At 40.5% G+C, this 27,919-nt stretch overlaps 1 protein-coding gene across 1 annotated transcript in view; it reads right to left on the minus strand.

Annotated features, from left to right (window-relative positions):
- The window catches only part of LOC111192009 (protein NLRC5-like), a 67,177-nt gene extending 42,173 nt beyond the window's left edge, over positions 1-25,004 (minus strand). The window contains exons 1-5 of the mRNA XM_049475742.1: positions 24,900-25,004; positions 11,479-11,638; positions 10,270-10,462; positions 8,308-10,066; positions 3,420-3,593 (exon numbers count right to left, since the gene is read on the minus strand). Coding sequence (XP_049331699.1) covers positions 3,420-3,593; positions 8,308-10,066; positions 10,270-10,462; positions 11,479-11,638; positions 24,900-24,964 — 2,351 coding nt within the window. The 5' untranslated portion in view covers positions 24,965-25,004. The remainder of the gene's footprint in view (positions 1-3,419; positions 3,594-8,307; positions 10,067-10,269; positions 10,463-11,478; positions 11,639-24,899) is intronic.
- Between the last annotated feature and the right edge of the window lie 2,915 nt (positions 25,005-27,919).

A 27,919-nucleotide genomic window follows, 5' to 3' on the forward strand; every position in this document is an offset into this window, starting at 1 on the left:
AAAGGTTAACTAGTTTACATATACAGTAAGTGGGCTTACAAAGTATTTGGGTTTGTAAACCCCTTTCTCATTGTAAATCAACTTTTAAAAATCTATGAATTTGAAGACATACTTTATTGTCTCAGGTCTGCAGTGTGGATCCTCCAGTAGAGCAGAGAGCTGCTTCACTGCTTGGTCTCCTTGTATCTTTCCACTCAGATCCAGCTCTCTCAGTAGTAACGGGTTTTCTCCTAGAAGTTTTTCTAGAAAATCACATGCTTTCTCTGCAGCAGAACTTTTCAACAGCCTGTGGAGTGAAGAAAAAAACATTTCTTATTTACAATTCTGTATTCACTAAACATTCGCTTCAGTTTTCATAACTTTTAGAATTAACTGAACAAAGAGGATTTTTAAGATTTATTACACATTTTACAATCTGGAGCTGCATGCCAACATTATTAAAGACATATTCAAAGCAGAAATATTAAGATTCATTTTTTTTTCTTTTTTAAAATAATTTTTATCCTGCTTTTCTTCCCAATTTAGCTACGCCAATTATACAACCCACTCAGCTGCACTCACATTGAGCGCGGTAGGAATGGCACGGTACGCTGACCCTCATAGGATTCAATTGTTTCTAGAGTGGTAGAGCGGTGCGTCGCAGCTGCAGAGCAGAGCGGAACGTGGAGCGTTTTCCCACCCATAACCACGCTGCTGCTCACGGTGGTCAAAGTTCAACATGATTCAACTTTGACCTCGTGGCCAGCGGTACTGTTGCAAAAAAAACGCATGACGTGACTCACGCGACCAGAGAGAAACTATAGTCCAAACAAGAATAAACACAGATGAAGGACTGATATTAATGATTAGTGAACACCCTGAGATGTACATCACTTCCCTACACTTATATAGAGACAACAGGAGGAAGAGCAGAATCAGAGCTTTATTTTCAGAGTAAGAGACAGATACTGATCTACAGAGACTGTAGAGAGTCAAAACTACAAAACACTGGTCGCAGAGGTGATGGGTTTTAGAAAACTTCGCCTATTATCAGCACGAGACGCTCGGCGTCAGCATCAGCACAACACAACCAAAACCAGCACTCAGCAGAGCGGCAGCACATGCGGAATGCAGTGCGGTATACCGCGTTCAGTGTGTAAGCACTTCAATGCCCCAACACCAGGAAAGTGAGGACAAGCACATGCCTCCTCCAAAACATGTTAAGCCAGCTACCTCATCTTTTCCAACTGTTGCTGATGTAGCATCACAGAGTAGCATCACATCGTGCTCGGAGGAAAGCGCAGTGACTGTACCAATACATCAGCTAAAGAATGCCGGTGCTGAGCAACATTGAAGGTGCTTACACACTGATATACTCTGCTGGACGCTGGTCAGGAGTGTTTGCGTTGTGCTGTTGCTGACGCTGAGCCTCTCCTGCTGATAATAGGAGGGGTTTTCTAAAGCTCGTCCCCCTTGGGACTGGTGTTTTGTAGTTTTGAGTATCTGCAGCCTCTGTAGATTTGTATCTGTCTCTCACCCTCAGAGTAAAGCTCTGATTCTGCTCTTCCTCCTGTTATCTCTATATGAGTGTAAGGAAATGATTTACAGCTGAGCGGATTCATTAATTGTTACCATCAGTATCTCGTTCATATTACATGTTTTATAATATTTAGCAATATTTGTACAGGACTGATCACTAGAAATGTTTGATGAAAGTTACACAAACATACATGATTTTCTCCAGTTTATGGTCAGGACTGTTCTGTAAATCAGTAAGAAGCTTCACTCCTTCATCTCCAGGATCATTTCCTCTGAGATCCAGCGTTGTGAGGTTTGACAAAAGGTTTGATTTCAAAGCTGTAGCCAGTGCATCATATCCCTTTTTTGTTACATGGCAGAATGAAAGTCTGAGGAACAAAGAGATATCATTTATAGTAAAATTATTCTTATTAGCAATAATGTGCCAGATGTAATCAAATGCATGTTCAACACATACAATACAAGTATTTTTATTTTGTTAAGTTATTCATATATGTAGACATTCATGTAGATATACAGTAGATGACTAGATATATACTTTAATATAACTTTATATTATAACACTTTAAACACACCAAGACCATCAGATGGATTATATTTTGCAATGCATTCTACACGCCCCCACATTTCTTGAATTCTCCTCTCACCCCAAGTCATTTTCCTTCCACAGACCTTGCATCAGTACAAATAATTTGTTTTATGATGTATGAATGTACTTCTGTTCTGTATCATTTAACCCAATTAGCTTGGTATAATAAAACAACTAATATATTTCAGTTATACACATTTGAAAACTATTGAATTTTCACAGTATTACGACTCTGCATTACGAGTGTAAACTTTAAAGTATAAATAGTTGCTAAATTGGCATGTTTATTTAGTCAGGTGTGATTACATACCAATAGTGGATTAAATAAAAAAATGACGTTTGTTGATGTAAGGCATGGTTGGAGCTGCTCAACCATGAAGCTCTCTACACTCTATTGTTCTTGAGGTGTTAATTGACTCTTTAGAAAGTTGGTTCCTCTTTGTAAAAAGCAGTCTGCATGAATAGGTGTTTATACACCTGTAACTATAGAAATGACTTCAGTAATTTTTATAGGTAAGAGCAAATACAGTTCTTTTGGCAATATAGTGTATGTAATATTGGATAATTCCTCTCAATAAAAAATTATCAAGTCCAATATTTTTCTCTCATTTGTTTGATTTGATTCTCCCTGTCCACTTTCAGGATTTGAATCTGCCTAAGTTTTAGATTAAAGCAGAAGCAGAAATCTTGAAAATTCAAGAGGCTTTACAAACATCACTGTAGATATACAGTAGATGACTAGATATATACTTTAATAAAACTTTATATTATAACATTTTAAACACACCATAAACAAACAAAAAGTGTATTATTAACCTAGTTAAAAATTTAAGAAGATGATATTTTGTCTTTGGAATTTAACAGAGTTTATAATGTCTTTGCATTGCTTAGAAATGTGTGCAAAGATTGATACATTTATAATTTATAATTTACACCTAATTTACACCTAAGTGCTAGGATCACTGTGCCAAAATGTATGATGTACGGGATATCTTGTGCTTGAAGTATAAGAAATAATTTACTCTGCAGTTACTGCCTACTACAGAATAAAACACTGTCTTTAAACTGGTTCTGATATTCGTTGTTCTGTTTCACACTCAGCACAGATCAAACAGTCTAAATCAAAATCTTATTTATATATGCTTATGTACTGATACAAGGGATTACAGATGAATTGCCCACATCTACATAGAAAGAAAAAAATCATTGTTTTATTGTACATTATTGTATTGATTTATTTTATTAAACTTTAAATAATTAATTTAATTTATTTAATTTAAAAAAGTTGAATTAATGAGGGAGAAGAACTTACCTGAGTTCCTTTAGTTTACATGTTGAACTACTCAGTCCTTTAGAGAGCTGCTCTATTCCTGAGTCACATAGTTCATTGTTGCTCAGATCCAGACGAGTCAGTCTGGAGGTTTCTGAGCTGAGAACTCTGCACAGAGCCGAGCAACTTCTCTCTGTCAGGTTACATTCATTGAGTCTAAAGGGAACATGCATCACAGAATGGTAAGCTCTTTACTGAACTAAACCCCTAGTGTACACTATGAATTAAAAAGTCATATCGGGCAATATGATATACTACTTTCTAAAATGTTCTCGTAACTGTTAGAAGGAATGCACTTATCAGAATAAATTTTGAAAATTACAAAAGGAAATACCAAAGGCAACAGCAAAATAAGTCATTCAAGCTTCAACTATTGAGCAAACTTTTTTTTTCATTTGAACGTAGTTTATTTTTTAGAGTATGTCAAAATACAGTAAAAGTTTTTTTAGGTTTAACTATTCTTACGGCTACTCTTGTTCACTTTCATAAAGTGACATTAATAAATTAAGTGAATGATCACTGTAAAAAACAAAACTTAAAGTTGTTCTCTATAACGTGATTTTTAAGTCAACTGAACAAGAAATATTGAATTGCATTGTAAACTATAGCAAACTAATTGCTCAACCAGAGACTGTAAAAAAAGATGGACGCCGTGTCGCCGTTCCCATTCATTCAATGAAAATGAAGCCAAAATCTTCCGCAGTAGTCTGAGCAGTAGAGACCAGAGGAGGGAGAAAGACTGTGGAGGGACAGCCTACTCATTTAAATAACTCCGCCCCTGAGGGCTGCCTCGTGGTCACAGGCTGCAGAGCGGGGTGGAGCGGAGCTGACGGTCTGTTACTGGTCCCGCCCACAACCAGCCCTTTTACAATAACCACACCTTTTTTGAATAGAGCTGAATAACGTTTTAAAAAACGAACTCTGTGAGAATATAAAAATTTGACAATATAAGCAGAGGTTACACTAGCTGTTACATTTAAATAATGGAGGTTGAATAACAGTATATTAGAAAAAAACGTGATTGAAAGTTGTTTGTTTTGTCATTGAAACCTATGGTAATGGGTGGGGTTACACAGCTTTCTGCAGCCGAACAGCAGGGGGCGCCCGACCTGTGGTGGCTTCACTTTTAATAGACGATGCTCTGTCCAGCTATATACAGTCTATTGCCTCAACTAATATTATTACGTTTCTTTTTAAAAGTTAGACTAACTAAATCATTTGTGTTGGCAAAATTGAATTAGTTGAATTTTAATTGAGGCCAAGCCAACTAATCTGCACATGCTCGGTTTGACTCTGGGTCTACGAGGTTTTCACCTGATGTTCTTCACACTATTTGCATATTTGTACGTGTCCTTACACCTCTTAATCACCATCAGTGTATAATTATTCTTCACAGGCTGCCTCTCTTGGGATTTATATATGTGTTATATAATAGGAAAATGCTCGGTCTCAGTGTTGAAGACTATGTGTTTTGTGTTGCTAGGTGTAATAAGTAATAAGTTGCCCTAAACTTTTGAGAACTTCTCCAACTTTTTTATTTTTACAGCAATGTCAATAAATTAGCAAAATATAAGTATTGGTGTAAATAACATCAAATAAAAGTATGAATTCTAAATGAAAAATGGACCTTCCTAAAATTCATTCATGTATATTTTTATTATTATCATAGCCCTCCTCCATGACCAACAGCACCAACACATAAACCTTCTACATCACCATCCCTACCAACTCATACCCCTCCTCCATCACCAACAGCACCAACTTATAAACCTTCTACATCACCATCCCTACCAACTCATACCCCTCCTCCATCACCAACAGCACCAACTTATAAACCTTCTACATCACCATCCCTACCAACTCATACCCCTTCTCCATGACCAACAGCACCAACACATAAACCTTCTACATCACCATCCCTACCAACTCATACCCACCCTCCATCACCAACAGCACCAACACATAAACCTTCTACATCACCATCCCTACCAACTCATACCCCTCCATCACCAACAGCACCAACACATAAACCTTCTACATCACCATCCCTACCAACTCATACCCCTCCTCCATCACCAACAGCACCAACACATAAACCTTCTACATCACCATCCCTACCAACTCATACCCCTCCTCCATCACCAACAGCACCAACAGATAAACCATCTACATCACCATCCCTACCAACTCATACCCCTCCTCCATCACCAACAGCACCAACACATAAACCATCTACATCACCATCCCTACCAACTCATACCTCTCCTCCATGACCAACACATAAACCTTCTACATCATCATCCCTACCAACTCATACCTCTCCTCCATGACCAACAGCACCAACACATAAACCTTCTACATCACCATCCCTACCAACTCATACCCCTCCTCCATCACCAACAGCACCAACACATGAACCATCTACATCACCATCCCTACCAACTCATACCCTTCTCCTCCATGACCAACAGCACCAACACATAAACCATCTACATCACCATCCCTACGAACTCATACCTCTCCTCCATCACCAACAGCACCAACACATAAACCTTTTACATCACCATCCCTACCAACTCATACCCCTCCTCCATGACCAACAGCACCAACACATAAAACTTCTACATCATCATCCCTACCAACTCATACCTCTCCTCCATGACCAACAGCACCAACACATAAACCTTCTACATCACCATCCCTACCAACTCATACCCCTCCTCCATCACCAACAGCACCAACACATGAACCATCTACATCACCATCCCTACCAACTCATACCCTTCTCCTCCATGACCAACAGCACCAACACATAAACCATCTACATCACCATCCCTACGAACTCATACCTCTCCTCCATCACCAACAGCACCAACACATAAACCTTTTACATCACCATCCCTACCAACTCATACCCCTCCTCCATGACCAACAGCACCAACACATAAAACTTCTACATCACCATCCCTACCAACTCTTACCTCTCCTCCATCACCAACAGCACCAACACATGAACCATCTACATCACCATCCCTACCAACTCATACCCCTCCTCCATCACCAACAGAACCAACACATAAACCATCTACATCACCATCCCTACCAACTCATACCCCTCCTCCATCACCAACAGCACCAACACATGAACCATCTACATCACCATCCCTACCAACTCATACCCTTCTCCTCCATGACCAACAGCACCAACACATAAACCATCTACATCACCATCCCTACGAACTCATACCTCTCCTCCATCACCAACAGCACCAACACATAAACCTTTTACATCACCATCCCTACCAACTCATACCCCTCCTCCATGACCAACAGCACCAACACATAAAACTTCTACATCACCATCCCTACCAACTCTTACCTCTCCTCCATCACCAACACATGAACCATCTACATCACCATCCCTACCAACTCATACCCCTCCTCCATCACCAACAGAACCAACACATAAACCATCTACATCACCATCCCTACCAACTCATACCCCTCCTCCATCACCAAAAGAACCAACACATAAACCTTCTACATCACCATCCCTACCAACTCATATCCCTCCTCCATGACCAACAGCACCAACACAAAAACCTTCTACATCACCATCACTACCAACTTATACCCCTCCTCCATGACCAACAGCACCAACACATAAACCTTCTACATCACCATCCCTACCAACTCATACCTCTCCTCCATGACCAACAGCACCAACACATAAACCTTGTACATCACCATTCTTACCAACTCATACCCCTCCTCCATGACCAACAGCACCAACACATAAACCATCTACATCACCATCCCTACCAACTCATACCCCTCTCCTCCATGACCAACAGCACCAACACATAAATCTTCTACATCACCATCCCTACCAACTTATACCCCTCCTTCATTACCAACAGCACCAACACATAAACCTTCTACATCACCATCCCTACCAACTCATACCCCTCCTCCATCACCAACAGCACCAACACATAAACCATCTACATCACCATCCCTACCAACTCATAACCCCTCCTCCATGACCAACAGCACAAACACATAAACCTTCTACATCACCATCCCTACCAACTCATACCCACCCTCCATCACCAACAGCACCAACACATAAACCTTCTACATCACCATCCCTACCAACTCATACCTCTCCTCCATGACCAACAGCACCAACACATAAACCTTCTACATCACCATCCCTACCAACTCATACCCCTCCTCCATCACCAACAGCACCAACTTATAAACCTTCTACATCACCAACTTCACAAACTCACATCACCATGTGAAACGAACACTAACATATACCTTTATAGATCTGTGTATTTCACAGCTGGTTTCACCCTGAGTATTACTGCAGTCAGAGAAGTCTAGTCTTTAGGCTTTCCACATGTCCCATTTGTTACCCCCTTGTTTCCTTCCCCAGGTGTTTCCTGTTTCCCAGTTTGCATATATACCTCATGTATTCCTGTGTTCTCTTTCTTGCTTTTGTTTGAGCCTGTTGTGTTACCCTGCTTTAATGTTGATTGCTGTTGGGTTGTGCCTCAGTTCTGCTGTGTTTGTGTAAGTTTCTGCTTCGATTTCCTTAGTTTGCCCAATCTGGTTTATCTGTTGTCTATTCATATTACACAATAAATTAAGAAATAAGTGCCATTTAGTGAAAAGGTTTACAGGCTAACATGCTGTCAATGTGAGGTATTGACCTTTTTGTAAGATGAAGTTTTAAAAAATGAAATTACAAAAAGTGCTCTTGCATTAATGAATATTAAATATATTTATTGTTCTAATGTTTAGCTACATCAATTATGTAAAGTATTCTTGATTTTTGTGGAATAAAACATGTTTAACTTACAGGGCTGATGTGGCATCCTGAATCACTGACAGAAGTCTGTTAAGACATTCATCTGATTTGATAAACTTCTGTAGATCAAACACCTCCAGCTTATTTTTTGATGTTAGCAGCACAAAGACCAGTGCTGACCACTGTACAGGTGAGAGTTCAGCTTCAGAAAGACTTCCAGAGCTCATGTACCTCTGGATCTCTTTTACTAGAGAATCATCATTTAACTCATGTAGGCAGTAGAAGAGATTGATGGATCTCTCTGCAGACATGTTCTGTCTATCTTTGTCTAATTTGAATTTGATGTACTCCACAATCTCCTTTCGGCAATCCGGCACGTTTCCGGTCTGGGTCAAAAGACCTCGGAGGAGTTTCCTGTTAGACTCCATTGAGAGCCCCAAGAGAAAGCGAAGGAAAAGATCCATGTGACCATGTTCACTCTCCAAAGCCTTGTCTACAGCAATCTTGAGCAAAACAATTACTCCTGCTTCCTTGTTCTCTTGCAAGGAGGGCTGATGGTCAAAAACATTCTTCTTGTCATTTGTGGCACACAGGTAAGCAAACAAAGCAGCAAGAAACTCTTGAATGCTCAGATGCACAAAGCTGAAAATTGTGCCGAGAAATCTGACATGCTCCTGAGTGTACAATCCTGAGTACACAGATTTCTTTCTGGGGTCAATTCCACATTCTTTCAGGCTGTTTTCATAGAAGATCAAATCATTTTCTTCCAAATGCTGAAAAGCTAACTTTCCCAGTGATAGAATACCCTCTTTGTCCCAAGGGGTGTCATCAACATTCTGTCCAGTGTACTTTATGTTGTTTTGTATGATGTGAAAGATCAGAAAGGAAGTGTACATTTCTGTTAGTGTCTTTGGTGTATCTTTCCCCTCTTGTTCTTCAAAAAAATTCTGCAGCACAGTTGCTGAGATCCAACAGAAGACTGGGATATGGCACATGATGAAAAGGCTCCTTGACTGTTTAATGTGATCAATTATATCTTGAGCCAGCTTCTTATCCTTGATTCTTTTTCTGAAATACTCTTCTTTCTGGTCGTCATTGAAGCCACGTACCTCTGTTACCCGGTTTATACAATCAGGTGGGATCTTACTGGCTGCAGCTGGCCTAGAGGTTATCCAGATCAGAGCAGAGGGAAGCAGATTTCCTTTGATGAGGTTGGTCATCACAACATCCAGTGGGGCTGGCAAAGAGACATTATTCCAGATCTCATTTTCCTGAAATGCTAAAGGAAGTTTACATTCATCCAACCCATCAAAGATGAACATGACCTTATGCTGATCTGTTAATCTCAGCCCTTTTGTCTCCGGGAAAAAAAAATAGATGATCTCCATCAAACTGTGAGTGCCCTTCTTTAAGTTCAGTTCTCTGAAAGGAAGTGGAAATATCAAGTGGATGTCTTGATATTTTTTTCCTTCAGCCCAGTCTAGAATGAACTTCTGTACGCAGATTGATTTTCCAATACCTGCGACTCCCTGTGTCAGCACAGTTTGGATGGGTTTGTCTTGTTCAGGCAAAGGTTCAAACATGTTCTCACATTTGATTGGTACCTCTTGCTGCATTTGATTTTTTTCAATGCGTCTCACTTCATGTTCTTTGTTGCCCCGTCCAGTTCCACCTTCAGTGATGTACAGATCTGTGTAGATTTTTTTCAGGATGTTGAATTCTCCTTGCTTTGCAATTCCTTCATATACACGCTGATACTTCTGAATCAGCCTTGATTTGAGTGCACGCTGTTGTACTTCGATTAGTGCATCTAAATAATAATTTAAAGCAAAAAATTAACTTTAATATTAAATAACTAAAACATGAAATATCTACATACAGTATTTTTCTAAATTTTCGTCTTCTACGCCAAAATGTTATTATATAATATGCAATATGCAATTAGTAATACTAAAAAAAAAAAAAAAAAAAAAAACTTTTGTAACATCACACAGTACTCCGTTGATCTCTTACCTTGCAGTGCTTCGGCAAGATCTTCATGTTTCATCATTGTCAAAAACAATAATGTGATATTAAGAACTCCGTCTTTCAAGTTCCACATATCTTCCTTTGTCTCGCCATAAAATTTAGAGTTCTCTTTTCTCAGAAGCTTTTTATACATTTCCAGCTCGTGCTTTACTAACACAATAATCTTTTTCTCAAGATCCTTAAGACAAACAATAAAAAGTAAAAAAAAGTCATTACATTAATGAAAATGATTTAAAGGACAAATATGTCACATTATGAACACACATAATGCTGTATAAACCCATTTCTTTTTAGACACTTATTCCACACTCTCTAATAATGGAATTTTAAACCGTCTAAAGAAGGTTCTTTACAACTATCCAATAGCACTTCACTATTTATTTTAAAATGCTAATATTCACACAACCATCTGTGTTCCCAAGTGTTTTTGTTTGTAAGGTTAAGATAATTGAATCCTCTTCTGTGAAAACATTGCAGATCATTGCTCACACAACTGAATTCTTTAAACCGATGAGCCATAATATAGGGGTTTACTCACTTTTAGTCCACACCTGGCATTAGGCATGGTGGTAATGATTATCTGATCCATTAGAAGGAATGTCCACAAACATTTGGATAGTGTATGTTTGCAAAATACATTGTTTTATTGCTGTATATTATTATTAAGTCATTGGTTACAGATGTTAAAATAGAATGGAAAAATGTAGCAGGGATTGGAGCAGTATTTAGAGGAAAAACCCTGTGGAAAAGAACCTTCATAGTACAAAAACAAACTAAAAACAAACTTATAGACTAGATGAATATTGTGTTAGCCTAATCTGAATTAGACAGGAATGTTTTATTTAACAAATTCATTCCGTTTAACTTTTAGTCACAATTTACTGTTCCAAGCAGGTTGGTGCAATTACATTACATTCCCAATCCTGAATACATTTCCTGCTAAACATTTTGTGTTTCTTTTTCCTGATTTTACTTTACACTTTTCATTATATTTAGGGTAAAACATGGTATAAATTTGGTTTTGGCCATCTGTAAAATTCACGTACATACTAAATATAGATCAATCTGCTTCTGAATGATTTTAACAAATCCAGCACACATAATAAACAAGAGCTCATAAATTATTCATGACTCATGAAGATGAACAATTGTAACATATCAATAAATATATTGTTATGTACCAACATTTCTTACATCAAAGATGCGGAAGAGATCATTAATCTTTTTTTGTAGCTTGTTTCCTCTCACAGCTGTTTCTGAACCATTTGTATCACTGCAGTCCCTTGTGGATGTGTCTCCCTCTCCTGCATGGAAATGAGGATGCTCTGGCTGTTCTGATAGACCTGAATTCTCTCTAAAGGGCCAAAAAGAAAAAAATAATGATTTTTTTCATTATTCAGAAAAAAGTAATCTAATTAATTACACTTATAAATATTGGCAATTACAAATGTTTTGGCATTCACAGGTTTATTTATTTTGCAGATGAAAAAAAATCATTCCATGCGATTCCATAAAGCTCAGGAAATACTGGTTAAATTTCCATGGCATCTGGAACTTAGTATTTGGTAGCACACCCTATGGATTTTTTTTCCTGAAATAAGTTTTTTTCTATAACAATAAATGAAAGTTTCTTAAACCTTTATACTAGAATTCTGGACCACTCTTCTTTTGCCAACTGCTCCAGGTCTCTCAGATTATAAGTGTGTGGTCTCCCAACTGCTGTAATTTCTCCACAGGTGTTTTTTTTGTAAGCTATTCAGATTTTTTTGTAAGCTATTCAGTCTTTTTTTTTAGTCCTGAACTGGGCAGCTCTATTTTGTTCTTATTAGCCTGAAAGGACCGGCTTTTTTAAGGAAAATTCTGGCATTTTTATATTCTCATGGGTCCCTTATCACATCATATGACTTGATTCAGGGAACTGAGAATGCAAACTAAACAAATAATCGTGAATACCAAATCATTTAAAAAGAAGTCGTGCATTTTTGGAAAGTGCAGGGATGCCAATATTTTTTGTCCATCAATATACATAATATATATATATATATATAGGGTTAAGCTGACTATTACACACTGTAGTATTTTACTATATGTTGCTAATATTCTGAAGATACTGAAAAGATTAAAGTAGCTTATGTTACTAATGAGTAGTTAGTATGAAGGAGATTAATTAGTAATGATTAGTAAGTAGTTCTCCAGGAGATATGGAAGTCTCTGTAATTAATGTGGAGTTAATGGTTAAAAACGTCACAGGATGTTTGAGGATGTTGTTAAAGCCATACATGTAGTAACTGACTATATTAATTTCTGTGTGGACAATGTGCTCACCAAAAAAATAAATAACTTTATACCCCAACAATAAGCCACACCTTAGAAAACAGGTAAAGGGCTGCATTAATAAGAAAAGAGCAACATTCAGAAATCAGGATCGAGGAGAGTTGAAAGTGGCACAAAAGAAGCTTGATCAGATGCTGAAAGAAGCAAGGAGGCATCAAAGAGATATTAGTTAACAGAACTTTCAAACTGCAAACTCCAAAAACTGTGGGAAAAAATGAAATCTGTAACCCAAATTAAACCAAAAAGAAACAAGATTGTTACTATTTATAAGTTGCTTAAGGCAAATAAACTAAATGATCTTTTATCTTTGGCTCGAGATGCAAATATTCATCCAGGAGTGTAATAGTGTGTTGGAAATCGTTTTATGTGACTATGACTCCAGCCACAAAAGGTCAAGATTCTATTAGCTGTGTACTAATGACTCCAGAGGCCCTTACACAATATCTACCTTTTTACTAAAGAGAAGAAAAAAAAACTCACCCCAGCCTGGTGTCCAATCTTTCAGCAGTCCAATACACAAAAAAATACTATTTCCCTGTTCCTAATGCCAGGTTCACACTATACGACTTTTTAAGTGGTCAGTCATTGTGCTGTTCACACTACATGACTGATCAGCGACTCGGGGTCACAAATGACACCATTTCTCACTGTGGGAAATCGCCAACTCACCTGGCTGCTCTCCAGAAACACGATTTGTCACGAGAACACACCCGAACTAAACACACACCAAAACTAGCGATGTCATGCAGAGAATCTCTATAGAGGAGAATACGCACTTGCTATGAGTCAAACATGAACAGGTTCATATGAAGCAACTGAGCAAAATCAGAATTTATAAATCTCTGATCAGTTTTATATTTAAATATGTATTTATGACCTCAACACAGGACTATGTCAAATGTTTTTGTACCACAGACATTATTTTTTATCATTTTGAACTCCAGTTATAAACCTTTTAAACATGCTCTACCTGTATCTCCAGAATCAGCTCGCCAACCAATCAGCTCACAGTAGCAGTAATGCTAGTGCTTTATAGTGTAAAAGATAAACTGAAATATTCAGGCACACTTTTAGTTTTTTTTAGTAAAATACATTATTCTACTTTCTAAAATTAAAGAAATATTCAGAACAAATAGTTCATCATTATTTTTAGCTCCATTCACCCCTATTCATAGAGGACTCACTCACGGGCTCCCTCTAGAGTCATTTCATGATATAAAAGGGGGAAGGTGTGATCAGACTCTCCATAAACAGCTCTGGTGTGTTTTGGATCAGTGGTTCTCTCTTTCTGTGATCTCTTTGGCTGTATGTAGCTGCTGTTCCTGACTTCTAGTTGCTAACTGAGTCAGATATTAAACATGTTGAATATCTGAAGGGCATCTGTGACTCGTCGGTGATCAGTCAGCAACGACTCTGCAAGCGTCTTTCAGTAGTTTAGTAGTTCGAGTTATTCACGATTTGTCTACGAGCAGAGTTTTTGACGCCGATCGACTGGAAAACTGGCCCAAAATCGTGTAGTGTGATCCAGGCATAAGAAGCCATGTCCAGTTGACAGTATTGACTACAGACCTATAACATTAACTTTGATTGTGATGAAATGCCTAGAAAAATATGTTGTCTTTGCTCAAAACTGATGTAACTCCTTTGTTAGATGAATTTCACTTTGCTTATAAACAGGGATGGGGAACAAAACATGCAATTAATACTCTTACTCATTTGGCCCTAAAATATCTAGGACAAGGACAAGAATCATATGCATGTTTGCCTTTATTGATTTTAGTTCAGCTTTTAATAGTCTTCTGCCCCAAAATGGAATAAAAAATGTCAATCAATATTTATCATCAAATGGTATTATTCTTATTTGACTTATTACATCCAGTATGTAAAGGTCAATGGCAGTCTTTCAGATCCTAGATCCATCAGTACTGGAGCTCTCCAAAGTTGTGTGAGCTCACTCATTCTTTTTACGTAGTACACAATGAGTGTATGAGCAGATACTCAGCCAACTATTTATTAAAGTTTTCTGCTGATACAGTCATCTTAAGTTTACTATACAACAATCCTGGTGTGTCTGTTTACTATTGTTTACTATTTACTTTGTCTGATGGTGTGATGTTAACAACCTCACTGTAATTGTAAGCTAAACAGAAGAGATGGTATTTGATCCTAGAGCCATAGGTGATCATTGTCCTGTAAATCCAGGATATCCCTGTTAAGCAGGTTTGCTCTTATAAATTCCTTGGTTTCCATATAGATAATACATTTGCCTGGAACACTCGGGTAGAAAATGTATGTTCCAAGTTAAAGCAGAGATTATCCTTTTTTTGAAGGCATAGACTGTTTGGGCTGGGTCATAAAATAATGCTACTGTTTTATCAGGCAGTTCCAGAAAGTGTGATCAGTTATGGGATACAGTCATGGAATGTAAATCTTATCTTGTCTTGTTTTATCTTATGTTGTCTGACTCCTTACTCCTTGGTAGTTAATAGAAGAGATTTAGGTGTTAATGCAACACTATCAATTAGTTACTGCTTAGTTACCTATTCCCAATTAACAGTACTGTAAAAGGTTACCCAAAAGTATTAATACCTTTTGAACTTCTTCACATTTTTCCCCTTACAATCACACATTTAAATGTGTTTTTTTTTAGATTTTAAGTGATAAACCAATACAAAGTATCCCATAATTGTGATTTGGAACAAAAGTAATACATGGTTTTATAACTATATTCTGTTTGCTTGTAATCAGTGTGTTTTTGAGTGTATAATAAACGTCCTCCTGAGAGATTTCTGCATGTTATATCCAGTGCTGCCATTGACATTTTTCTATTATGAACCATAAAGAAACAAACATTTGCTAAAGCATCAACAGCCCACTTACAATATGCCAAACAGCATGGGCATGGTAGGGGGGGGGGGGGTGGAGGGGTGAATCTGACTACCCAGGGCCCAAGTAGGGAGAGGGGCCCATGAAAATCCGGATTTTTTTTTTTTCACTCACGTTTTTTGTGTACTGGCATGGATAGGGGCCCACTGACATTGAGAGTGCACAGGGATCAGAATTTGCTGCTATGCCCCTGCCAAACAGCACAGAGACAAGCCTCAACACTGTGGTTAGAACAAAATTGTACTTTTTGGCCACAACAATAAACGTTACATTTGAAGACAAGTCAACAAGGCCTATGATAAAAAGTGTGCCATCCCTACTGTTAAATATGGAGGTGGATCACTGATGTTTCTGGGATTTCTGTGATATACAGTCACAGTGAACTTGGTCAATATTGATGGCAAGATGAATGCAGCATTTTATCAAATAATACTGTAGGGAAATTTGCACTCATTAGCCCAGAAGCTGTGTATAAGATGCACTTTTCACATGATATTTATCCAAAACACAACGACAAATCGACCTGTCATTAAAAACAGCAGAACAAAGTAAAGGTTCTTAAGTGGCCATCTCAGTCTCCTGACCTTCATTATGCCACTTTGGGGAGATCTTAAACATGCAGTTCATGCAGGAGCCCAAGAATTTAGAGAACCGGGAGTCAGTTTGCCAAGAAAATGTGCCGTTGTACTATATAAAAAAATAAAACTGCTACAGAAGACTTCCATCTGTCACTTATATTTAAGTTATTATTGACAATAAAATTTATCAAATTTGATTAATAGTAATTGATTATAATTGATAGGATGTAAATCATTATTGATTTGATTTCACCAATTTCAAAACTTAATGACTTGCTTCAATAAAATTCTGATTTAGATGAAAGATGTTAATGGAAATACAAAAGTGCAGGGGTGGGTTTACTGAAAACTATGAAACGCTAAAAACTTTGTTAACTTCTATTTAAGATTGATTGTTAATTAAAGAAACCCTTATGTGACTAAAGTTCTATGTGAACACACCCGCACATTAATGAGTAACCTGACCCAGTCGTTCTTCTGAAAGAACATCTTTAAGAGGATTCTGCTTCCAGTTCAACACCTTAAAACACCAGAGGCCGCCAGTTTTGAGAGAAAAAAAAATCTTTGCATACTTGAATCTATGTTATGTTATGTTATGTTATAATGCCAACACTTCAGATGATGCTCACGGTCTTAACAAAGCTTCAAAGTCTCTAAGACTTTAATCCTACACCTATCGTAAAATGAACACTGTGAATGTGCAGGTAATATTTGATAATCAGGGGCTTCTAAATAACATTGTTGCTGTTCATCTGGGCAAACTCTAGGGTGTGTCAGTTCGCAAATATATAAGCACCAGTAAAAGTTTGAAACACACCGTCTCAATGTTTTTCTTTATTTTTAAATGTAATTTATTTTCTACTTTGTAGAAAATGAGCTTACTATTAAAAGCATGAAAATGATTAAGTTACACATGGGGAATTATCTAGTAAACAAAAAAGTGTTTGTCCTCCACAATCCCCTGACATAAATCCAACTGAGATGGTGATTTGGGAGGAGCTGGAGCTTCACAACGTGAAGGAAAAGCAGCAACTATTGTTCAGCACCTCCAGGAACTCCTTCCTTCAAGACGCTGAGAAAACTATTCCAGCTAACTTTACCTCATGAAGACAACAAGAGTGTGCAGATCTGTCCTCAAAGCTAAATGTATAAAGTATAAACATAGTCATGTTGGTTTAAAACATTTGGTTTATAGAAATAGAGAAAAATATAAAGTAAGAACTTATAAGCACTGGAATAAACAAGAAAAGAGATTTACAATATTAAAAGTATTTTAAAAAGATGGAAAACAGTTCAAATGTAACCAGGAACAAGATGGCTTCTGCACACAGCAAGAAAAATGACAGAAAGGTGAACCTATACCCTGATATTAAAGAAGAATGAAGTGAAGCAGATATTCAAATGGAAGCAAAGACAAAATTTAAAACAGACACATGAAAAAACAGGCCATACATAAATCAGAGGACATGAAAGAATGGTGAAAGAATAACAGAAAAATTAATCAGATGTTAAGAAAACAGACACCAGCAGACCAAAGTGAAGAGTTCTTCAGATTGTCAATTGAGTTTAAAAAGTAAAAAAAAAAATGAATGCAGAAATCAGCCTGAATGGAAACAAATGCAAACGTGTGTAAAGTTAAAATCATCCATCAAGCCTCTTTACATTTATGTAAGAAAGTAGGACAGTATTACAGTTAGACAGATGATGAAAAATATATAAGGACAGTTAAGGGTTAAGTATGAGTCAATGGCACCTAGGCGTTTTTAAAAAGAAATAAAGGGATCAGGCACGCATATGTCCCATAGTTATTTAAAGACTTGAAGGGACTTAAAACAGCTACCTAATATGAATAATGGAAATTAAATGTGTATTATATATTTTAAGACAAGAACAAGAGATCATGGATTATCCATTTAGAGATGTTAAATACTGTCACAAACAGTGGGAAAAGCTAAAATGGAAAGCATTTTTTGCATAGCACAGACGAAAACCACAAATGTGGATGATACACCAATAGATCAGTACAGAAATAGTACATATGATGCCATCAAAGACACTTTTTCTTCTACAATTGACACAAGCCTTTTAGAAACTAGATCTGAAATTGGAAACATGTAAATGTGTTAATATAGTGTACCTTAGAGCACATTCTAGTGGTCAGAAAAAAGAAAAGCAGAAATATGTTAAATGATTAAAAAATATTTTAAGTAAAATGAGTAACTGGGGCTAGAAACAAAATATTGCTAAAGAATTCAAAATTTATTGCCATAAGACTATGTATGGGCAAGGAGAGGTTGTAATGAGCCAAGGCAAGAAGGGTCTTTTAAAATTATATTAGCGACTCCAACTGCTGTCGAGGTGGAGGGATAGAAATCTGGATTCATCTAAATCATTGCTTCAGAGCATCAAACCTGTTACGAACACCTGGCACACAGGGGACTAAACACTACATGGTGGGGCCCATGAAACTGTGGCAGGAGTTGAGCCTGGCGAGGTGTTTAGGGCTGTTTTATGCTGTTTCATGCTGTACCTAGAAGTATCACCAGACAAACACTGTACCGTAGGTTACACTGCAAGTTAGACTAACATAATTTACATAAGACCCCTATTTACCATAGTTCTTATGTAAATTATGTTAGTCTAACTTACTAGTAATAGGTAATAGACAGGGTAATAGGGCTATTTGATCAGTGATTATGAGTGCATATGTAAAATACATTCCCACATTTATGTTGATCATTTCAATGGTCAGGTAATATTTCATATCAAGTCAAGTCAAGTCAAGTAGTTTTATTGTCAATACTGCATATGTACAGGACATACAGAGAATTGAAATTACGTTACTCTCCTTCCCAATTTTACAGCAAGTACAGATAATAGATATAATAAAGGAGAATGGGAGACACTATGTGTACAATACAGCAGGGACACAAATAGACATACATGAGACAAAACAAGGTGCAGTGGTGTGGGGGAGGAATAGATATATAAATATAAGTAAAAATAAGTAAAAAAAGATATATAATTATAATATAAAAGAGTGGGAGACACTATATGTTCAATACAGCAAGACACAATAAACATACGTAAGACAATAGTGCAATATTGATGGTGATTGAGATGGAATGACAGTAAAAATAGTAAATAACAGTAGTGCAAATACGGCATATGGTAAATAGCTTAAGGCTGGTAAAGTGAATGGGTGCGTAAGTCCTTAAAGTTCACAGTTTAATTAAGTGGAATTAAAGTGCGTATTGACAGTGCAAGTATAGCAGTAGTGCAGGTATTGTGTAGTGCAAGTCCGTTTGGAAGGGACCAGTACTTTGTGCATTGTAGTGCAGAGTTTCAGTACTTTATTAGTGGGGGGGTCAGGATGCTGAGTGAGTGTGTGCTGGGGGCAGGATTGGGATGGGGGGTAGAGCAGGAAGAGAGTTCAGCATCCTCACAGCCTGATGGATGGGGCTGTCTCGCAGTCTGCTGGTCCTCGCCCCGAGACTCCTCAGTCTCCTCCCTGATGGCAGCAGGCTGAAGAAGTTGTGTAGTGGGTCGGAGGGATCTCCTGCCAGACGGAGGGCTTTCCGTGTGAGGTGGGAGCTGTACAAGACCTGAAGGGAGGGGAGAGAGGTGCCAACAATCTTCTCAGCTGCTCTCACGATGCGCTGGAGGGTCCTGCGGCAGGATGCTGTGCAGGCCCCGTACCACACGGTGAAACAGCTGGTCAGTATGCTCTCGATGGCCCCTCTGTAGAAGGTGGTCATGATGGGGGTGGGGGCTCCAGCTCTTCTCAGCTTGCGGAGAAAGTAGAGACGCTGATTTGCCTTCCTGGCCAGTGACGCTGAGTTGGTGCTCCAGGAGAGGTCCTCTGTGACGTGCACACCCAGGAACTTGGTGCTGCTCACCCTCTCCACAGCAGTTCCGTTGATGAACAGAGGAGTGTGCAGTGTGTGAGTTCTCCTGAAGTCCACAACAATCTCCTTGGTCTTCTCTGTGTTCAGAGAGAGATTGTTGTGTTTGCACCAGGAGGCCATACGGCTCACCTCCCTCCTGTAGTGTGACTCATCGTTGTTGCTGATGAGACCCACCACCGTCGTGTCATCCGCAAACTTGACGAAGAGGTTGGAGGTGTGTGCTGGATTGCAATCGTGGGTCAGCAGAGTGAACAGAAGGGGGCTCAGCACACATCCTTGGGGAGCCCCTGTGTTCAGTGTGGTGATGCTGGATGTGCTGCTGCCAACCCGCACTGCCTGTGGTCTTCCAGTCAGGAAGTCTAACAGCCAGTTGCACAGTGAAGTGCTCAGCCCCAGACTGTCCAGTTTGTGTATGAGCTGTTGGGGGACGATTGTGTTGAATGCTGAGCTGAAGTCAACAAACAGCATTCTGACGTAGGTGTTCTTCTTGTCTAGGTGTGTGAGGGCTGAGTGGAGAACAGTGGAGATGGCATCATCGGTCGAGCGATTTGACCGATAAGCAAACTGGTAGGGGTCCAGGGAGGGGGGGGAGCAAAGACTGTCTGGGGACAGCGTCAGCACCTGGTCACCAGGAGGAAGGATGGATTTCTGGGCGGGTGTGTTGTTGAGTGGCTTGAACCTTGCGAAGAACCCATTCAGGTCGTTCAGCAGAGATGTGTCGCGGTCGCAGGTCTGTGGATGTGGTTTATAGCCTGTGATAGACTGGATACCCTGCCACAGGTTCCGTGTGTCTCTGCTGTCACTGAAGTGTTGGGAAATCTTCTTTGAGTACAGCCTCTTAGCTTTCCTGATCCCGCGGGACAGGTTGGCCCTGGCTGACCTCAGGCCTGCCTGGTCACCTGTTCTGAAGGCTGCATTTCTAGCCTTCAGGAGCTTGTGGACCTCTCCTGTCAGCCATGGTTTCTGATTCGCTCGAACAGTGACGGTCTTGAGGTCGATTACATCATCAGTGCACTTGGTGATGTAGGCAGAGTTTCTGTGTACTCCTGAATGTCTGTGGAGTTGTTGTGAGTGGCAGCCTCTCTGAACATATTCCAGTCTGTTGTGCTGAAACAGTCCTGAAGTGCCTCTGAGGAACCCTCTGGCCATACTCGTACCTGCTTAAGAACTGGTTTGGTGACTTTAACCAGTGGTCTGTAAGCTGGCATTAGCATAATGGTGAGGTGATCAGAGGCTCCCAGGTGGGGGAGGGGGGAGGCTCGGTAGGCTCCTCTGTGTGTAGTAAAGACCTGGTCCAATATGTTGTTTCCCCTGGTTGGAAAGTCTATGTGTTTAAAAAGTCCAGAAAACACACTCTTTGGGTCTGCATGGTTGAAATCTCCAGCCAGAATGAGAAAAGCTTCTGGGTGCGCTGTCTGCTGTTCACTGATGTACTGGTACAGTTCATTCAGTGCTTCACTCCTCACGCTGTTGTTGGAGGTCGGAGGGATGTAAACAGCAGCGATCAGCACGGCGGACAAATCTCTCGGTAGATAGAACGGACAGCACTTGATAATCATCAGTTCCACTACCGGTGAGCAGTGTTTACAGACCACAACAACATTCCGACACCAAGCACCGCTGATGTAAACACAGAGTCCGCCGCCGCGGCTTTTACCTCCGTCAGCTAGCGCGCGGTCCGCCCGATAGCATGTTAGCCGCTCCAGCTGAACGGCGTGGTCCAGGACGCTGTTGTTGAGCCAGGTTTCGGTGAAAACATAAACACAACAGTCTCTCACGGTCTTCTGAGTTGACTGAAGTAAGCGGATGTAGTCCAGTTTATTGTCCAGAGAGCGTACATTGGCCAAAAGTACGGTGGGGATAGCTGGCTTGTGTGGGCTAGCCGCTAGCCTCGCTCGGATACCCCCGCGCTTACCCCGTTTCTGCCTTCTCGCCTGCCGCCTGTGGCACTTCCATTGTGGGCGAGCTGCAGCAGCAGGTCGGTGGGGGGGCCGCAGTTCTTCTCGGAGTCCGCGGTTTAACTCCAAAAGTGAGTTTCTGCCGACTCCAAGCAGAAACTCACGGCTGTAGGTGCGCTTCAGGACGTGAACGCACGACAAAGACGTACAAAAACTCTGCGACTTACGAGGCAAAAAACACGAAAACGCTGTTTCCTCGGGGGGGGGGAGAGAAGCCGCAGCGTGTGCACGCGCCGCCATCTTGGAACAAATGCAGTCAATAATTGGCAGAATAAGATTAACATGAATGAAAACACAAGGAGAACCAATGAACCAATGCTCAACAAGTAGTTTCTGGAGAAGGCCGACTTACCTCACCAGACCAACATGTGATTTTATGAAAACTAGCATGACAGATGATCTAACTAAAGGCATGGGACAATGGGGGAGCAGAGGTTGGGAAGATGGGGAGGGGTTGGGATGATGGAGAATGGGTTGGGACAACAGGGGAACCAGAAGGATTATTCAGAGGGATGCATCTATGCAGACGAGGAGAAGGAGAACCTGGTCAAGGAGTGGCGATGATGCGAGGAGCTTCAATGAGGAGAAGGAGGAGCCGGTCAACTGCGGCAATGTTGAGAAGAGCTCCGATGAGGGAAATGAAAAGCCAGACAGGAGCGGCAATGAGGTGGAAGAGAACCCAATCAAGTGCGGCGATGACACAAGGAGAGCTGACGAGGAGTAGGAGATGTGGCTCACGTGCAGTGATGATGTGAGGAGTACATCATCCAGTCAAGTGCGGCAATGAAATGGGAAGCCCCAAGTAGGAGATGGAGAAGCTGGCCAAGTGCGGCAATTAAAGAGGAGTTGAAGAGGTGGAGGAGAAGCGGGTCAAGTGCGGCAAGAATGCCACACTGGAGAAGCAGGTGGGGAGGAACCATGCTTAAGGTGTGTGGTCCGCTGAAGGGGAGAAGGAGAAGCTGGTGAAGTCTGGTGATGACGCGAGGAACACGCAAAGACCAGACCGGGCTAAGAAATAGTCATAGTGTTTTTTTTGTTTCTTTGTTTGATTCCGTTATGGCTACTAATGAAATCAACTTGAACTTGCATCCTGCCTTCAACCTTTCAGTTGGATTATGTAAGAGGAGGTATCACAACAGGCATCAACATAAAGACAAATCCCTCCTGAACAACTAGCTATGGACAACATAAACACTTGGCTTTATCAACCGCTCTGACATATCTGGCATGTGAGAGAATATGCAGAATTTCTAAGACAGCAACGAGTAGGTAAAAAAATCCAGCAACTGATATCATATTTCATTATTTACAGTGTCAGTTCACTGTCCATAAATGTGTTTATTAGCCTACTGACTGAACTGTTGGACAAGTCACTGACAGGACCATTTTTTAAGGTCTTCAGGTCTGTGGGACCTGTGTTTGCTTTTAGCTTAATAAAAATGATACAAATATATATATATATATATTTTTTTCTGGAGCAGCTAGGAATTTCCTAAATGCCCACCTGGCCACCAACTGAGCCCTACTGCTGAACCCTTTGAGGTAACCCATGCCCACCGCTACTATTGATGACTGGTTACTGGAGCCAGGGGTTGTTTAACATAAAACCAGTTTACTCACTCTGTGGGTCGGTCCTCATGCAGAGCAGATAGCGTTATGTATTATCAGTGCTCCCAACTTGCAATTGGTTTTGGGTTTTCCTTAGCTCCAGTGGAATAAGCCTCATATAGACTGGTTGACACATTCGGTCTTGACATGGGGACCAGCCTGTCAGTCCTCCTGTCTTTAGCCCCTCAGGCTGGTGGGGGGACTAAAACATACTTTGGGATCTTTGGGAGGTGGTTAGTAAATGGTAGTCCCAGCTATCCCAGATTTAATGGAAACTACAATTGAAATCAAATCATAAATGAGACTGGAGTTTCCTAAAGTGCATATTAACATATCACAAAGAACAGATGAGATAAAACTGAAGCTTTTGGCATCACATTAGCTCTATGTTTACAAATGCAATATCGAAGCTTACAAAGAAAAGAAGATTGCAGCTACTGTGAAACATGGGGGTGGTAGGGTTATGTTTTGGGGCTGCTTTGCTGCATCTGCTACAGGGTGTCTTGAATCTCTGAAGGATCCAATCAATTCTTAAGACTTTCAAGGAATTCTAGAGTGAAATGTGCTGCCCAGTGTCAGAAATCTTGGTCTCAGTTGCAGGTTGTTGATCCTTTAGCAGGATAATCACCCAAAACTCACAGCTACAATTATTCAAGAATGGATTAAAGCAAAGCATTGGACTGTTCTCATGTGGTCTTCTATGACCCCAATCTAGATCCTATTAAACACCCGTAGAAAGATTTGAAACATGCAGTCTGGAGAAAACACCCAGACAAACCCGAGAGTGGAGCACTTTACTCACGAGGAGTAGTCCAAAATATCTGTGAACAGGTTCAGAAATCTCAGTACGAGTTACAGAAATCGCTTGATGACAGTGATTACCTCAAACACCACCATTTTTTACCTGACCCGTTTCATTAGATTGTTTTCAATGATTATGTTGATCTAAAGTTCAAATTAGCTCAGCAGTACAGGTGCTGTCTAGAATCAGTTTAACCTCTTAACACGCCCTGGCCCGCCGGCGGGCCAGAAAAATATGGTATTTAATATCTGGCTGTGTTTATGAATAGTTATAGGTTCAATATAGACACCCAATATACCATTTTAAAGCTTAGAATCTCTGCTTTTCAGTTATATAGCCTATTTAGCTGTATCTACTTTCATAAAATAAACATTTAGGGCGAAATATGCCTTGGTTATGAAAATATTAAATCATAATTTTCATATTTCCGTTTATCGGACGTCCATATTTGATCGAATGCGGCCTGTTATACACCATTCGAACCGTCTGGCTCTCCGGATTCCGAAACTTTAGGATGGGCAAATGGAAGAGGGAAGAATACCTTTTCTGAGGGACTGATGTCTCTTTAAATTTGTTAGGAGGATCCATCGACTGCTCACTCCGCATGGATACACAGCTGAATTCTGGTGAGTTTGATCTTTCTTCATTTTCCCTGAAAAGCAGAGTAAAAGGATTGCTGTTATAGTGATCCATCATCCCTGTATGACACCATCTCAATGTGTTTAATGATTATTCTAATATCAGATACTAACAAAGATTTCATTTTTTAGCTATATTCACTTTTTCAAAAATAATTACTTTTTTACATTTAACATCATCAATATCCTCCAATAAAAACAATACTAGACATTCTGTTAAAATCAACATTTAACACTTTAAACATATGGACAAAAGTGATGGAACGCTTCTGTTAATGAAGGAAAACCCCACAATAGTCACTGCAATGACAAGAAACTGGCAAAAATCTAAACAAAAAATAAATAAAAAATGTACTGCAAATCAAATAATAAAAGTCAGATGTTGCTTTTGAATTGTGGGTCAATAGAATCATAAAAAAATTAACTGGCCTGGACAAAAATAACATGGTACCCCTAAAAGGATCACATTGTAGTGGATACGCTGAAGTTTCATCAAGCTTATTGAAGAACCACATCAAGTTTTTCACACATGCCATCAGAAACCTGTTCTTTCCACACAGTGTCACAAAGGAATTTGAGCGCCTCCACACAAACACTCTAAAAGCCTTGGAGTAATCTTTTTCAAACAGCCCTAAATTTCAAATAACATTATCAGACATGTATGTCTCTCCAGTCTTTCCCAAAAGTGCATTTTGGAAGAACCTAAATTCCGACCCACAGTCATAAACTTTGCTTTAAGTTACTATCTGTGACTGTTTCCCAATTGTGGTGCCATCAAGAAGATGGGACTGTGAATACAAATTAACATTTTGGAACTCAGGAAAGGTGATCCACCAGGTGTTACTGCAAGTTAAGGATTTATGCTTGGTTATTTGGGCGAAACACTGAGAAATAATATTCATTTATTTAAAAGAAATGTTCTAAGCTTTGGATTCCATTCTCAGCTTGTAAGCTGAAATTCTGTGGTGTAAACTGATCTCTCTCACACCCGTCATAAATTCCGATCGACAGGCTAATCTAAACATTCGCTGCAGAGGGAAGAGAATTTCTCACAAAGAAGAACAAATTAAAATGTATTTTGACTGAATTAAAAAAAAGGTGTTTTACAGAATATTTACTAAATAATATGCCACTTCTGGTAAATGGGTTTAGATGTCCTGATTAAATTTTACTACACGGTCAAGTCTGAATTAACAAGGGTTAACTAGCTTTTGATAATTTAGATTTATTTGTGTAACACCTTAGCCCATGTCTGTCTTCTGTTTCTCCCTCATTTGGTCTCTTGTGCTCCTGCCCCTCTGTTTTCCTGTCAAGTGTTCCCAGCCATGTGCTTTTGTTGTGTTTTTGTACCTGTCTCCACCCTAGCTCCGCCCCAGCCCTGCCATAGCAATTAGTGTTCTCACCTGTGTCTTGTCTGTAACCCCGCCCCCTCGTCATCCAAGCCCAGGTGTTTCTCACTCTCCTCCTGTATTTAAGCCCCTCTGTTTGAATGTGCAGTGTTGAGTCTTTTGTATCCTTGCTGTCCGTATGTATCCTTGTCAAGCCTTTTGTGTGATACCTAGCTGTGTATGTGTCAGGTTGGTCTTTGTTTCTTAGTCTTTGTTTCTTAGTCTTTGTTTCTTAGTCTTTGTTTCTTAGTCTTTGTTTCTTAGTCTTTGTTTCTTAGTCTGTGTATCTTAGTCTTTGTTTAAGTTTTATTTTATCCTAGCCTTGTTTTTTGTAAGTTTTTGCGTTACCCGCATTTTGTTTACTGTTTTAATTTTTCTTGTTTGTTTTAATAAATATATAATCTGCACTTACGTCCATCCCCTGCTCATTCGCAACAATTTGGTTATCTGTGGGTTACCCATATCCTTTCAATGATTTAATTGAGTTTAAATAATATGACTTTTTTTTTTATTTATAATTTTTGTTTACTAAGCGACAACAATACAAAGACTCAGAAAATATGGGGCGGACCCAAAACATAAAAATGGCTCACTTGTTTTACAATTTTCAAACCCCACCCGCCCGCAAGTTGTACCCATGCAGGCCATCCCCTTCTCATACATAACATAAGACTCGACCTTAAATATGGACGTAGCAAAGTGGCAGGCTACGAGGAGGGCGGACCTCGAGTATCTCCGGTTCCTCGCCGAGCAAATTCGTGGAGATGAACCGCTCCCAGCGCCTCTCCTCGGCTTGGAGCTCGTCAGCCCAGCTCCAGCTACGCTAGCTAGCCTGCTAGCTCCACCGTGCTCTCCAGCCCGGCCGGCTCCCAGCTCTCCAGCCCGGCCGGCTCCCAGCTCTCCAGCCCGGCCGGCTCCCAGCTCTCCAGCCCGGCCGGCTCCCAGCTCTCCAGCCCGGCCGGCTCCCAGCTCTCCAGCCCGGCCGGCTCCCAGCTCTCTAGCCCGGCCGGCTCCCAGCTCTCTAGCCCGGCCGGCTCCCAGCTCTCTAGCCCGGCCGGCTCCCAGCTCTCTAGCCCGGCCGGCTCCCAGCTCTCTAGCCCGGCCGGCTCCCAGCTCTCAAGCCCGGCCGGCTCCCAGCTCTCAAGCCCGGCCGGCTCCCAGCTCTCAAGCCCGGCCGGCTCCCAGCTCTCAAGCCCGGCCGGCTCCCAGCTCTCAAGCCCGGCCGGCTCCCAGCTCTACAGCCCGGCCGGATTCCAGGTTTTCGACTCCTGCTCCAGAAGCAAGCTCCGGTCCGGTTTCCACAGCCTCGCCCACTGCTGAATCTGCGGCTCCAATCCTGATCTTGGCAGCAGCCGCACTCTCAGCTCCCGCTGAAGCGGCTTCTTCGCCAGCGGTGCCAGCTGCTTCCAAGCCCGCGGTGGCAGCCACCTCCACGTCAGCTGGGCCTGCCGCGCTAACGCCAGCAGGACCCACCACCTCTGGATCAGCGCTGTCCGCGGCTCCGGCCGCCTCTGACTCTGTGCCCGCGGCTCCGG

Source organism: Astyanax mexicanus, chromosome 3 (genome assembly GCF_023375975.1).
Source record: "Astyanax mexicanus isolate ESR-SI-001 chromosome 3, AstMex3_surface, whole genome shotgun sequence".
Taxonomy (NCBI): Eukaryota; Metazoa; Chordata; class Actinopteri; order Characiformes; family Acestrorhamphidae; genus Astyanax; species Astyanax mexicanus.